Source organism: Ixodes scapularis, unplaced genomic scaffold (assembly GCF_016920785.2).
Source record: "Ixodes scapularis isolate PalLabHiFi unplaced genomic scaffold, ASM1692078v2 PGA_scaffold2__306_contigs__length_199485367, whole genome shotgun sequence".
In the NCBI taxonomy this organism is placed as follows: domain Eukaryota; kingdom Metazoa; phylum Arthropoda; class Arachnida; order Ixodida; family Ixodidae; genus Ixodes; species Ixodes scapularis.
The window spans coordinates 169232076-169248122 of record NW_024609857.1 but is presented as its reverse complement, the minus strand read 5'-3'; the positions used below and the strand labels follow the sequence as shown (position 1 = coordinate 169248122).

The 16047-nt window shown below is 41.3% G+C and overlaps 1 protein-coding gene across 1 annotated transcript in view; it reads right to left on the bottom strand.

The window, feature by feature from the left end:
* LOC8032842 (venom factor) overlaps positions 1-16047 on the bottom strand; it is a 229019-nt gene that overhangs the window by 194025 nt on the left and 18947 nt on the right. The window contains exons 2-4 of the mRNA XM_042292110.1: positions 4133-4293; positions 2997-3197; positions 2209-2279 (exon numbers count right to left, since the gene is read on the bottom strand). Coding sequence (XP_042148044.1) covers positions 2209-2279; positions 2997-3197; positions 4133-4293 — 433 coding nt within the window. The remainder of the gene's footprint in view (positions 1-2208; positions 2280-2996; positions 3198-4132; positions 4294-16047) is intronic.

Sequence of the window (16047 nt, the reverse complement as noted above, 5' to 3'; positions counted from 1 at the left end):
ATTGTGTCGTTAAGAAAAATTTCCCCACATTACTCTACTCGCAACGCAGAGGAATGCAGGATGGCCACGCAACGAACAAACTATGGCTATCAAATGTTAAATTTTACATTCCACGTTTCCTAAATAGTCGTTGCATTGACAATACTGATTTAACTTTCAAGGACGTGCACTTATATTTTTGTACGTAATTTTTTTTTCGCTTCTATTCTATAATTTACACTTCCGTTAACCTTGGTTTGTACAAATGTCAACCGTAGATGCGCAACGGTTTCACTGTATACTTTGCCTTTTCTGTATTTTTTCGCATGCTTCCTGCTCATCAGTGTAAGGGGCCCGAGGACTAGTCAAGCTGCCTGTTGCAGCTTTTTTTTCCTTTGGGCCCCCATTATTAGATTGAAATAAAGATATTATTATTATTAAGGAAGGATAGACATGCAGGACACACAACACAACTTCAATCTTGAATCTTGATTGGCACCAATACGCTTTTCGTCCAACAAGAGTATACGCCACCCTGACTGCGAACGCCCGAAGGAAAAATCCATCAATGTAACCCTGTTTGGCAGTCAATGTTTTCTAGTGGACCGCTGACTGTGCCTGACTGTACGTCAAGCATGTCTGATTGGCCAACAAGTTACCCTGACCGACAGTCAAACTCCAGTCAGACCCCGCTTGCCGGCTTTCTGATGGTTTCCTGGTGGCAGTTGGCCGCCGCGAAATGCCATCAGGATGTCTTGGTGGCGATTCTGACTGTACATCGATTGTCTCTGACTGTACGTCAAAAAGCTTTGACGTGCAGACAGACGTACGGTCAAAGGACGTAAAGTTCGTTCGGATACCACTATTTCGTCAAATCTATGAATACGAAAAGTAATCTATGCACGAGAAAACGATTTCGGGACGTGAGCCCATAAAACCGCTGACGTTAGAGATATGACACGCAACCGACCGACAACCTTGATCAGAAGCCCGCCGAAGCGCCGAACAGGCCGAACACGACACTTCGCCACTTCGCTTCGCCCATAGAGGCTTCGCCGAGCTTTCATGAACGATCGCTCTCGACTCGTTTTGTTTGCCCGCTTGCTCCAAGCTGTCGATCCTGCCCGGGCTCTACAATGTCTTATGTTTTAGTAGAATTTCTACTCGACAAGACCCAGCCTGTTGTGAGTTCCGACGATGTAAGGGACTTTAGCGGTGTAGTTGAAGACGACGAGGTGTACCAGGTCTACTGGGCCGGTGACGCGCGAACAAAAGGATCGTTCTACGACGCGAAAGTACTCTACATGGCAGGTGAGTAGAACTGAAGTACGGCGAGTGATGTACGAGTGCTTTGCATAACATGCTGACGGCTTAACTGCATTTGCAGCCGAAGCATCTCGTATGAAAAGAATGGTCAAATCGAGTTTCCTAAGTGTGGGCATAGCATAGAGGTTAAGGTGTCCGATTTGTACGCAAGTGGTCGCGGGTTCGATGCGCGGTGATCCTGCTTTTTTTTTTTTTTCTCGGACATTTTGTTTTATCGAGGCATTTGGCGATATTTATGAGTGCGTAAGCTTTACTCTTATATAAATGCTGCCCTTGTTGATGAAATTCCCTTGGCAGTGGCAGTCAGACGTCATCTGATGGACCATCAGATAACGTCTGATGGTCCATCACGTTCCACCAAGGCTGCTGACTGGCAGTCAGTGTCCCAAATTACGTAGCTTGATGGAATTTTCAATAGGGCGAGAATATTTGCTGGGCTTGTTGATATATGTACCAAGAAACGCCCTGGACTGTTGCATCCTGACATGCCCAGAGCATAGTCAAGGTTGCCTGCCCCAACAGTAACTCCTAGAATTGATACTCAGTGTTGTAATGTATTTTGTTTTCTGTCTTGGGTTTTAAACTATATCGTTTTTCAACCAGCTTGCCTGCACGCGTTCTTAGTCGTAATTCGAGGTTTTTCGTTTTCTAAGGCTATCATGAGATAGTCTTAGAAGATACTAATCTTACTTTTTCGAACACGATGGTCGCCCTTTTTAAAATAAAAGAGTAATTATAATTCGAACGCATTCTTCCATTTTATTTAGGAAACACGTCTGGTTGGATAACAAAGTAACGCGAATAGAAAACGATCGAATATTGTACGCAGCAAAGAACATATCGCAGAGCCCGCGGTTATGCTAAAACAGTGGATAATGAAAATGAAAATACGACATTGCTTACCTGTATTTCCACCTTGAATTTTTTGTTGGAAGGTCTAAGCGTTTCGTCCATTGCAATAAATCGTATCTTTACTGGAATATAAAATACGAATAGTTAGGGAAAGTATTCTTATACTTATATGGTTAGAAACTGAGTAAGAGGAGAAGAAGAAAGTACGTGAGGACGTCAGAAGACCCGCACCTCCTCTCCGTCACTTCCAAGCTGTATAATTTTCAGGATTTTATAGAACGCACTTCTAAAATCTCTTGATGTAGAGGGACTTAGTGGTAATTTGAAAAAAAGTTTCTCACTCGCCGTCGCTTAATCTTTTTTTTTATATATATAAATTGGAATGACGCTATGGTTTGCTTTGACTTTAGGTGCACATGTTCAGTCTCTCCCTGGGTACCATCAGTTTGATGGTACGTACGGGTGGGAAAACGCCTGCGCGCATAACACACCCCCAAAGCGGTAAGACCACAGTCTTGAACCTTCCAATTTCCCCTAGTAAAAAACTGCGCGAGTTACGGCGAGCGCAATGATGGTCGAGTGAATAGGCACGAAATGACTCGGCAGACAACCGAATGATAACGAACTGATTGAAGCAAGATTACCATAAAGTGGGGGCGGAACACTCCTTGGTTATGCCCTATCGCGTTGACCATTTGCCATGGCGTGTGTGATCCCACACCCCAGTCGGTGATCAGCCCATTGCGACGTGTGTGTGTGGAGGGGGGGGGGGGGGGGGGGGGGGGGGGTCAAGGGGAGAGGTAGAGGGACAGGGAACGTGTGTTGAGGATGACACTTGCCTGCGCTTCCCGGATGGTAGATGGGCTTGTCGGTCTGCAAGAAGAGGTGCTCTCCGGACTTTGGGCTCACCAACACTTGAGCACTCCTGGTCCACAGAGACCCACACTTGACTTCGAGCGTCACGTAAACCGGAGCTTTGCCGAGTGTCAAGTCGGGGAGGTCCGCGAGCTCCACGCCGACATCCCAGACTTCGGGCCTTCCTGCGTGTAGCGACAATCCACTGGTACGTGCTGCTTGGTTATTCGGACTTGCTTTCATACGCTCACCCGTGCAGATCTGCTTTTCGTATTCTACATGCTCATGGTGTGAATGTGTTTTAATTGATTTTATTTCTTTCAGCAGGCAGACAACGACTCTGAATTAAAGCTCCCGTTCGTTGCTGGTGTTTTTTTGTTTTTTTTTGAAGCATGAAAAGGTTTTTAACGCTACACCCCCCTCCCAAAATTTTGTTCGTCCGTTCGTCCGTCTGTCCGCCCAGTCCATGCAATTCTCACTAAATTTAGGAGGGAAATTGATATCACGAGTCCTGTACGCGAAATCAGTTCCGCAGCTGAATTTAGCAGCAAAGTCTCTGTCACGTGATTTGACGTCACGGGACAAAAAACAAAAATTCTGTTTCCGCGCTAAATTTCGCGAAAACATTGACGTCACGTGAGCGATACACCAATTCAGTTACCCGCTAAATTTAACGAGCAATTTACGACTTGTGGCCTAGACACCAATCCAGTTTTCCCTCTAAATTTAGCTGGGAAAAGTGACGTCACGCAACCTGCAGTCATCTGACCTATACAATTATTCTGCTGCCTCATTAAATTTAGCGGGAAAATATACGTCACATGACGCATCAATCCCCTCGCCCTATAATGTATTTCGTGCATTATAGAACTTTCAAGGTAGAGGCCGCTGCCATTTCTTTTCTTTTTTTTACTTTTTATGTGAACCAAAGTTTATTAGCTAACTAATGGTGTGACTATTTTTCCACGCATTATGCATTTCTACATTAAAATCGCTATTACGCTGTTTTTTGCAGTCTTAAATGTTACGAGATGACTCAGAGCTTGAGCTTGATGCTTGACGGCCACCAATGGGGATCAAATGACTCTCTCAACGTTGGTTCTTTCAGGGTGAGGCTTACTTGGGGAGACTGTGCGTGTCTCGGTGAAGAAGACACCCCGCTGATTCGGGTGCTTCTGCAGGCTGACTCGAACCTCTTGAGCAGCCCCACCTTCGACCGCCACCGCCACCGTTTCCTTGGAGCCGAGGCGGAACACGTTCGGTGCCACCAGGTAGCAGTCACTGGAAACAATGCGGGAGTGCTTGGTAGCTTATCGCGTGGTCAGATATGGCTTTGCCATTCACTTAAGTTGATGTGCTTCATTAGCAGCGGGTTAGTTCTTAAAAGGCCATTGGACATTTGCCATGGTTCCGCAGTCCCTGGCGTGTTTGTCACCAGTGCTTCCTTCACCCGCCTGTCAATATTAGGACGCGTGTACGGGAGCAGAACAACTTGAGATTCGAACTTGAATAGAAGAATGTGACGTTGCTTCAGTTTGATAACATGGGAAGGTTTGCCATCCTACGGGATAGGATGTTCAAAAAGAAAGCAATCAAGGCGATCACTAAGTTGTTTAAATTTTTCACTGATGACTTAAAGAAAGCCAAGAGGAATGTTTATCACTGTAGAGATACAGTGAAGTTCCAGCTGCTTTTAGAAAGTTGGGAAAAGTAGCGATGTCGACGTTGAGTGTTAAGTTCCTGGTGAAGGACTATAAGGAAGAGTTTCCCTTAAGAGTTGTGGTGCATGAAAATAGAGCTTGTCAGATGGTTTTGTCGGTATTTCTTCAAAAATTTTACGCAGGTATAGAAATTCCATCGCAACTAAAGAACTCGTAGCAGCTGAATTGCTTATTAGATGCCCATTAGCCGACATATTGTAGTGTTAACGCTAGACATCAAGAGTTACTTTATTTAAGAAAACAGTCTGAATTGCTCGTACGAGTGCAAGAAAGGTGTAAAGGCAATTTGGTAAGGTTTCAATCTACTGCTGGCATTGATATAGACAGTTTTTAAGCAATGTGGAGCTCTACCTAAGGTTCACTGTAATAGAGTATGAAGGAGTTCCGTCTATTTAGCAGGGAGGAGTATGTGTCGGTTCTTCCATTGCCCAAATTTCGCCGAAAATTTACGTGTACAACTTTTTTATTTTTTATTTATTTCTTTACAATAACTGCTGATCCCTATGAGGGATCGCAGCAGGGTGGAAAAACATAAAACGAAGCATAAAAGTACAAAGCACGAATCACTCGTAACACAAGGTGGAAACAAATGCACTGGCCGGGACTTGGTTAGTAGTTTTGTAAGAAACCCCGTTTCATTTTACATCCGTTCGGGGGAAAAAGGAAATTCGAAACTATTGCTGCGCGGTTGATAAGGTGTGATAGTAAGCGGGTTTCTTCCACGATTGGCATACCCAGTACAAAAAGTTCTATATATTATCTACGTTAATTTTATACAGTTCCTCAATTAATTAAAATTAAAATCGAAGTCTGCGTATGCGCGGTTCCTTGCTTGGATTGAGACAAACCCAAACTTTTTGGTAAGCTCTAAAATGGAAGCTTTTGTATAGAAATTAGAAATGAATCTGGACAGCTTTGTTTTGTATTCATTGCGTGTGATTAATACTTGTTTGAATAGGTCCCAAATAATGTTGGCATATTTAATAACAGGGCGAATTAGAGTTTTGTACGCTATAAGTCGAGTGTCTGTAGTGGCTGATTTTAGTGGTTGTCTAAGAAAAAAGAGCCTAGGGAAGGTATTAGAGGAAACAATCCTAATATGTTGTTTTGTACTTAAGATCAGGGCAGACCTAGAGACCCAGGTACTTGAATTAACTCACCTTTGTTAGGATACGCTCATTAACACGATGGGGAAATGAAAGGGCCTTCTTTTTGTTAGTCACTGACATACAGACACTTTTTCATAGTTTACACACATTTGCCAGGTATTACACCACTTAAAAATCTTATTTAAATCATCATTGGGCCTAATTTAATTATCAACACATGCAACTTCGTTATACAGCACACAGTCGTCAGCATAAAGACGTATATTAAAAGAAATGCCGTCAGGAATATCGTTGATAAACAACAAAAACAACAAAGGAGAAAGTAGCAAAACTTGAGGTACACTAGAATCAACCAAGAGCAAGGAATAACACTCATTACTAATGGCATATTGATAACGATTTGTAAGGTGCGCTTGTATCCAATCTGTTGAGTGTGTTTACAAGAACACTCTAACTAATTGAAGTTCACCTGGGAGGACCCGAAGGATGGAGTTTTGACAGTTTTAGAAATTGAACTTTCCATCCCTGAGTCTCATGTGTGCTGGAGTCACTCTCCTAGTTCGAAGAAGGCTTTTCTTCCATACGATTCAAACCACTCTAAAGTAATAAAAATACGGATTGTAACTAGTAGTTTTGGGGGTCTCTTATGAGGTCGTTAGCGCACAAGATGATCACGAGTTTCTGCGGGCAGACTAATAAATTTTTAGAGGGTGGGTACCCTAGCAGCCTTCTGGTAGGTGTGACCGAGAGCTTCTTAAAAAAAAGTGAGTATTTCGGAGGGTGACACGGGTAAGAAGCCCACGAAGAGACCTGTTGCGGTACCTTATATCCACAAGGTTGCGCACAGATTAAAGAAAGTGGCACAACGGCGCGGCATTCCTGTTGTTTTTTTTTCGGCCCCTGGTTAGCTGGGTCGTTTATGTGCGAGAGTGGACAGAGGTCGGACCCTTATACCCGGTTGTGCTAAGCAGCATTAAAACAAGTTTGTTCCTTCCGTGGGTGGAGTGGTTTATGGTACTCCGCTGATCTTTAACGAGGTATACATCGGCCAAAGAGGCCGTTGTGTAAACGGCAGATTCCTGGAACATGCGTGCTCGATGAGGTCGTCACCGTCAGGAAACCTGGCGGTGCACTGTGATAGGTGCGAGTGCACTCCTGCTGTAATCGATACTGAGATTCTTGCAAATCAGCATCAAAAGACGACTAGAGAGATTGCGGAAGCATTCCTTATTTCAAAGAACAAAGATAAGTGTGCCAGTTCTCCCTCAATTTGTTTATATGACTGCGAACTTGCGTTTATCAGCAGTTATCGGCGCAACGGTCAGTTGATATTATGTGGCGTATGTGATATGATAGGATTGGAAGTATGAGGGCACGACGGTGGGAGTCCTTTTCAGAAATTAAACAGTTGAAAATCAGCGCTTTGTTTGTGTACACCTCTGTCCGTGGCGTCTTTGCGCTGTTCTTACCATTATAGAAGTGTATCCGACCGACGATCTGATCATTTTTTAAGTAATTATTTCACTTTTCTGAGCCTTATGAGGGATCGTAGCAGGGTTGAAAAACATAAAACGAAGCATAAAAGTACAAAGTGCAAATCAATCGTAACACAAGGCGGAAATAAATCCAGTTTTAATTGTTACATTTTTTTAATTGTGACACTTTTTCGCACGCTTTCGCGAAGTCGATAAAAAATTACGTTTACCTGACTTTTCTAGTGTAAGACGGTAGCTAGGTTCTGAACAGTTTCGAGCAGCTGAATTGTCGTGGAACATCCTTTTCTGAAGCCATTTTGACTGCTAGATGGTACGTCATATGTTCCAGAAATTAAAAGATATGTTTATTTATAATGTGTTCAAGGAGTTGGCAGACGCTGCAAGTTAACGGTGTATGTCTGTTGTTAGCCAATACCTCTTTATTTCCAGTTTTATGTAGGAGTTTAATTCTGGGGCCATCTTCTAATCGGTTGGCAATTAACTTTCTGAAAATGATATATTGAATATAATGATTAAGTACTTGGAGATATACTCTGTATATCTTTCAAAAGCGTCTGGCAATCCGTCTCGACCACTGGGTTTGCGTGGGTCTAGATTTAAGAAAAAGTTAAGAATTTCTTGTTCATTCAAATGTACATTTTTAAGAGGTGGTAGGTGGTCAAACTTGGTATAACGGGTTATAATTCAAGTATCACATGAAAACACGAATTTAAACTGTAGATTAAAAAGAGTAGCTATTTTTTGTGGCCTATCTTAAGAGCACCCTAGACAGTAAACGTGCTGGTGTTTGTAGTGGTTGGTAAAATGTGTCTCCATAATTTTCTAGGTGACGACGTCATAAAGTTGGGAAGAAAAACATTGCAAAAGTTATATTTATCTGCCTTCATTTGTTCTGTTAGCTTACTGAAACGATCTACAAATTTATCTTTTGGAGTTTGATTTATGTATTTGTTACACTTAGCTTTTAATCGCCGTAGTTGACGCTTTAATTGAATGGACCCACGAGATATCCATGGCTTATTTCGGCTTCGTTTTGCAGTTTGGACTGGTACGTATTTTTCTATGAAGTGACTCACAATGTTCTTAAATCTAAGCCACAGTTTGATAATATCAGGAATAAACTCTGGTGCGAGGAAAATAAACTCATCAAGCTTAAATCAAGCGTGCCTAAAATTGAAGTGTCATCAGCATGAGCAAAATCTAGTCCATTGGTGACCTTAGTGTCACATTTGATCATTTCGTTCGATAGCGATAGAAGAACAGCATTTTGGTCGAAATTCCTGCAACCAATTCACAAGCGGAGAACCTCGCTAAATGATTTCTGAAAAAAACAAGATCTAGAATAGACTTCAAGCCTCAAGGTATATCGCACTTTTGTGAAAGACCTCACTTTGTGTGATAAATTCAACGTAAAAGGTAAATCTTACAGTTCTTCTTTATGTGCAAAGTCAACACTCTCCGGGAAATAATTAAGTCAATCTATGTTAGGTAAGCTAAAGTCTCCACATTAAATTTTTTTTTTTTCGTTTTATGCTCTGCAAGATAACTGCTTAAATTTTGTAGAATAGAAATAGGAGAGTTAGGCGGCCTGTACACGACTCCCAGGAGATACGTTGCACCCTTTATTGTGTCCTTACAAAATACTCATTCTACACCAGGGATATTATTCAAATTCACAATCACTAAATTTCTTTCTATACAATATTGCAACTTCTCCTCCTCTGTTTTATTTTTTTTCTACTGACATCAAAATCGTTAGGAGCAAATTCACAATACAAATGTTGTTATTAAATCAATTTTCGGTTAAGCAGACGAGGAGTATTTACATGGTTGTTAGGCTTGTACCAAATGCGGGGGTTGTTGTACGCAGGTAGGTTGATGACATTTTGATTTGCGTTTTTGAGGGTGGGTCAATTGGAGTAATTAATTAGTGTGTGTTGAAATGTTTGGATTTGTCTTTTACGGAGACAGGACACTTCGGGGTTAAATTCAGTATTTGTATTTCATGATGCACACGGAGAATGGCCTTTTTAGGAGATAAGGGAAAGAGTCAGCCAAGCCCCTGTTCAGTGCTGCCGGAGTGGACTAGTTATAGCCAAATTGGGTTACTTTTTTGTTTACGATGGAATCGAAATTCGGTGGTTTTTATGTAGCTACTTCTGGGTTATTTTCTCATTTTCGATGCCAGCGGCTAAAAATAACAAGCACGAAATTAATTATGGCAGGCAACAATTCCAGAACTTCTGATTTTCAGGGGAGTATAGAATATATTATTATACTTAAGCGCAACACGCGCAGAACAGTCCGTTCGGCGGTTTGGACCCGGCAGCCCTTAAGTGAATTTTTATAAAAGGACCGCAAGCCACGCTTGAATGCCGCCACACAATGAAGGCTCTCTCGCTGGGGGGAGGGGGGAGTTTTTAGTTTTTTTTTTCGATTTTTCAAGAGTCATCCTGGTGATATCCCACAACGTCTGGTGACAGTTACGAAATTGCAGAGGGTAAGCAAATTGTTGAAGGAGAGAAATGCTACTTGTTGTTCTTAATTTCTGACCCAGGTGGCGCAAGTTATCACCCGATATAAAGGGTACAGCCGTTAACTTTCATCCCTCCAGGTCATTCTAGTGTAGTAAGAATAGGTGATAAATATTCACGGTTGAGCAGTGCGTGTAAAAATCTTGTGTCCACTTGGTGGAAAAGGCTTTTGAATTGCAAGTGTTCCGTCTCTCGAAGGCAGGGTATAGTCAAGCGGTTTTTTCTAGTATTGAGTTAAAACTATTGGAAGGTCTTAGCGTAGTTCCTTGAAAAAATTATAGGACTAAAAATGTGGCTTCCGTGTCTTATTGTTATAAGCTTTAGCAGAACCTGAGGGCAGTAGCAACTAAACTTGACGTATCTCTCGTATTCAGGGCACATCATAAGTTATAAACTTTAACTAGTTTTTCTGGTGTTTACTAATTTTCCCGTAAAAAATATTAAATGCAGCGCCTTGTTTTAAAGGAGGGGCTGTGTAGGCATTTGTTTTAAGTGTGGTTTTTCCTACATAAGGCGACTGGCCGTTGTTTAAATTTTATAATCTTGGAGCACAAACAGATTGGTAAAAAACAAGACCTAAATATTGGAGCTGGCAAAGCATGTTGAAGAGTTTAAGAGGTGCAACCCAATTTGGGAGAAAACAAATGTCGTAAGAAAACGCTGATTATGTTGAAAATTACCGAGACGGTGGGAAAAGATTAGAAACTTAGTAGAAGAAAAAAGACAGAAAGATAAACGTTTCGCAAAGTTAGCTACTAATTCATTTCTTCGGGTCTTTAGACACCTATATTACACACCTCACTCAACCTTCGTTATACAGTTTTAACCCTAACATTTCAATTCAAAATTCAACCCTAACATGGTGACCTCATTTCAGAACTGGGAACATCGGTTTTTCGAACAATGCAACCTCAACGATGCACCCTATATAAATCAGACCGAAATTTCTTCTACCAGACCCTGTGCCCCGCAAAACACCACTTTGTGCTTCTGCCTAAGAACGATATAAACAAAAAAGTACATCACGAAAATACATTAACAAAATTACAAGCAGGAACATTCTTGGTAATACTGCAAAAACGCGTAGCTGAAAAAGAAACAGGCTAGGAAAACACAAGAGAAGAACAAAACTAAATTACACAGAACTTCCTAATATTACTTCTAAGTTGCCTTCAAGCATGGTTGATACAGTTATCGATAAATTTAATACAAATATTATTTCTTATGACCATCCATGAAGTTTGTACTAACAACTATGTTGAATTAACCTGAGACTGGGATAGACAAGAAACATCAAAACGCAGAAGAGACAGGGAATAGACAGGACGTCTCAGTCTCAACTAACTCGGTTATAAAGTCCACCTCTTTATATAGTCTCAATCACAAGGTCACCACCATTGACACAAAAGGACGAAGTCTATACGATTTAAGCGCCACACCCTCCATCTCACAAACTAAGAATGTGGACAACCTTACGGGTCGACGCGATAAGGCAACACCTATCTTGAACATATTGAACAAAAGGACCTCTTCCACTTCTATACTAAACGTAGTTCCCACTTGTGGTTAAAACGACGCCCTTTTCCCCTACTACCCCCAAAGAAATACAAAAAAGGCCTTCCGGCCAACACACGTCAGGAACCAAAAAACCTCAAGAAAGAAATTACAGCATTACAGTCATTTCGGACAATCATGATCAGAGGGTTCCCAAATCACAGTTCAAAACACAAACAAAAATTGACGTTATATTTTATAAAGCTTTTTGAATTGTTTCCAAACTGTAGCGAAGACTGACTTATACAATTGCCTCGAGATATCCGCACTCTCTCCCATACTACTCTCTTTGCATCGTTCCTCTCTGTGTATAATGCCAGTCTCCGACCAGAGCGGCGTGCAGTTGATACATTCATAAATATGTTTCGCGATTTCCGAATTATGTGCATTGTCCTTCACATTTCTTTTATGTTTGTTTAATCTGTCACTGATACAGCATGACGTCTGTCTTACATACTTAAATGCACACTCCAGTGGTAATGGTGATGAGTTGAGCGTGTTGGTACATACTTGGAAAAACAGCCTGATCTTCGGGAAGTCAGCCGTCTTGTCTCATCTCTACTGTTTTCTCTAAGTTTCTTCCCGAAGTTCAGGCTGTTTTTCCGAGTATACTCCAATGGTATTTTACACACAACCCCATTCTCGCAACATACCGATTTTTCTCGATGGGCCTTTTTGCACTCACACCTGTTTGAAATGACATCAATTTACTTAACCTGAAATCTGAACTAGAGACCGTGCCCACTCCAAACTGCCTCGCACATCGGCATCTATCTTCGCAAGAACTTCATGAACCCTGAGAACTTCAAACGCCTGTCGTCCTATGGGGCATCGGCAACGAAAACAATAATCAAGGTATACATGAACGGAGCCAGCAGGAGGAACCAGGACATCCGCGGTGCGTGTGACAGACTTTGGACACTTCTCCTGAGAGACCATTTTAAGCACTAGCGTGAGTACCCCCGATGGAGCAGCACCAAAACAACTGCGTTTGACCGGCTATGAAATGTGAAGCGAAGGTGTGTCCTAAACAGTATCAAAAACTTGATGTCTTATGGTGATGGGCGTCGGAAATCGTTGTTTCGAACTAATGAGTGGTGTGAGACGTGGTAGTCTGTTGTCAATTCATGTAGCGAAGCATTGTCGCTAGGACGGAGGAAGTTCTAGCTAAGGGACCGAAGTGTTGCTTTAATTTGAAGCCTTCGAGAATTGACATGTTATCTTTCATCTATAATGTAGCCAGAATTCTTAACCCAGAAGAAAAGCTCGCTTTCGTAGATCACGCAATCAGTAGGATGGAAAAAGTAATGCTTGAGACGGTACCCAAAGGACAACGGAAATTTTAGAGAAGTCGAAGCGGTTTAGAGGGGGTTACAAGCGGGTCCTTAATTTTTTAGAAAAAACATAACTCCGGGCACTGTGCAGTTTTACCTATGGCAGTATTCAAGAAAAAAAGAAAACATCAATGGAATCCTTGTTTTCAGAATGGGTAGGGAACATTGGATAATTAAAGAGACATGTGTGCAGTACTGAATGAGGATCAATTGAAGGACATAGCAAAATTTATCAAAGTTCACTGAATTCAGCAATACAGTACAATACAAAAAAAACATCTTCATTTACTTTCTTTGAAAATAATACGATATAAAGCCCACATAAGTCAATAATGGCCTGTGCGTACGACGCGACAGGAGTCTCTGCTGTTTATTGCATAGATAACGAAAACAACAAAGCATACCAATATTAGTATATATTACTACAGTTCCACCTCCTTTTACAACTTACATTAGTTCCTCTATTTTGATGAGTGCATATGTAAAACCCGTCGAATCATATTGAATTCACATTTACATATCGTGAAGGAAAATAGAATTCGCGACTTACAAGATGATTCTAATAATAGAACAAAAAATATAACCTTTTATATTCTGCGTTTTCGGGGATACTCATCGGTTATACCTATTACCTTTTAATGATCTTTTTCCCGTGTTCAATTTTTCACCTTTTTGCTATTTTGTTCATTCTAGTGGACTTTATTTTTAGTAGCTCATCCAGTAATGTATTATAAAGCTTAGGTATGCAATAGTTCCTTGTGGCCTCTCCATATCTTGTTCTTATAAATAGTTCAACAATTTTTGTATTGGGTCTTAATGTCCTTTCTTTTTCATTTTCGAGCCTATATTTATTGTAGAAAATTTTTTTGCAATAATATCATACTTGAGTTAGTCTCTGAAAGGTAACATTCCTAATTCTTTATGCATATAATCTGAGAGGTTAGTTTCTTCGCTTCAGTAACCCATATTCTTAACCATCCTTTTTGAATCGCTTCTATCTTTAGTTGTAAATACTTGGCACAGTGCCCGTAAACTGGTATTCCATACTGAAGTACGGATTTACCCAGTGAATTGTATATAATTTTAAGTATGAATCGCGGTACTAGTTCTTGGATGTGGTACATATGTGCCATTAATACCCTTAATTTTTTACAAACCTGGTCTATGTTACTATCCCATTTAACATGTTTGTCTATGTGCATACCCAGGTATTTCATATCATCGGCGTATTTTAGCGGGATGCACGAGCAGTGGTCGCAGTTCTGATCGTCATCGGGGTTTGATGCAAAGACTTGATGCATTACGCATGAAGTCTTTTTTGAACGACCATAAGCCTAAAATGCCCCTTCTTGAGGTAATTAATGAGAGTGGGGCATGCAAGAAGTTGGTCTTAAAGTTTCTACAACGAGGGGTGAGTTATGCATACTCAGAAAAGTCGCTATCCCTTAGAAATTCAAATGAATTCATTGACATTTTGGAGACTCATCATGGAAGGGGTTGTTCGGTGTTACCGTTGGATATTAAGGACGTGTACTGTCCCCCAGAAAATACTGGGTTAATGCAGACTGTGAAGGAGGCATTGTAGCTAAATCTCGGTAAGTTCCAATCGGGCTCAAGTATACCGGTAGAAAAATTCTTTACAATCATGGAATTTATCTGAAGTCAATAGTAGTGGAGTATGAAGAAAGAACGTAATATACAAAGAGGCGGAGTTTGTATGGGTCATCAGAAGCACCGACCTTAGCCGAAGTTTACCTGGACTATTTTGGTAGTGCAGTGTACGACAATCTGCAGGAGTTGTCCCCGGTATGGCAATGGTGAGAAGATGTCTAGAAGACATCCTGGTATGTACGTTTGCGGAAAGTCTATCAGAAAGCATAGCAGGTGTGATAAGGTCAACGGTCCACGAATTAAAGTTACAAGTGGAAAAGCTAGAGGAAGACGTGTCGCAGTTTCTGAATTTACGTATTCAAGTGAATCAATAAGGAAGTTCAAAACTTGTATTGCCAAGAATGAGTTGCCATTCGAAGATTGTAAAGGCTGGGATTGCAAATTCATAGTTCAGGAACGCGTAGAAAGATCGTGTGTCCATCATATCACTGAACCAATTCAATGGTAGTGGAAAAGTATGATTAGTGTAGGAGAGTATGACAATTTTATCAAACGGCCGATTTCCTGCAATCCCATATTTTCATGGGATATCCCACAACCTGAAGGCACGTGCGAGGCAGTTTGGAGTAGGCACGGTCTTTAGTTCAGATTTCAGGTTAAGTAAATTTACGCCACTTCAAACAGGTGTGAGTGCAAAAAAGCCCACCGGGAAAAAAATTATATTGTTGCGAACATGGTGTTGTGTATGAAATACAACTGGAGTGTTGGTTTAAGTACGTAGGACAGACATCACACTGCATCCATGACAAATTAAACAAACATAAATGAAATTAAAAGAAGAATGCACAAAGCTCGGAAATCCCAAAACATATCCATAAATGTAATAACTGCACGGCGGTCTGGTCGGAGACTGAAATTATACGCAAAAATATGAACGATGTAACAAGAGTAGTGCGGATAAAATTTCTAGGCAATTGTATAAAGCAGGCTTCGCTACTCTTTGGAAGCAATTAAAAAAGTTTTCTAAAAATGTAATGTCAATTTTTTGTAAAGTGTGAACTGGGAACCCCTCGATTGTGACTGTCCGAAAAGACTGTAAAGCACATTAATTTTCTGTTTTGGGTTTCATACGTGCGTTTGCCGGAAGGCCGTTTATGTATTTTTGGGGGGTAGTAGGGGGAGAGGGCGTATCTTGAACATACCTCGGCATTCTCACTCATGAGTGCGATCACTCACGATCACTCACGCTCACCATCAGATTTGAGGTGATCGTGAGTGAGGCCGCGAGTCTCTAAAAATTGTGAGTGTGAGTGTGAGTGTGATCGTGAGTTACGTGAACTTATGAGCGTGAGTGTGAGTGTGAGTCCTGAGAACTGATGAGCGTGAGTCTGATCGCGAGTGTGATCGCGAGTTCTGAGAACTAATGAGTGTGAGTGCGAGTGTGAGCCCTGCGAACTCATGAGCGTGAGTTTGATCGTGAGTGTGATTCTGAGTTCTTAAAACTCTGAGTGTGAGTGCGAGTGTGAGCCCTACGAACTCATGAACGTGAGTTTGACCGTGAGTGTGATTGTTAGTTCTTAAAACTCTTGAGTGTGAGTGTGAGCTTGAGCGCTAAGTGAAGTACTCATGAGTGTGATTGTGAGTTTCGAGGCTCATGAGCATGAGCCTGAATCAAG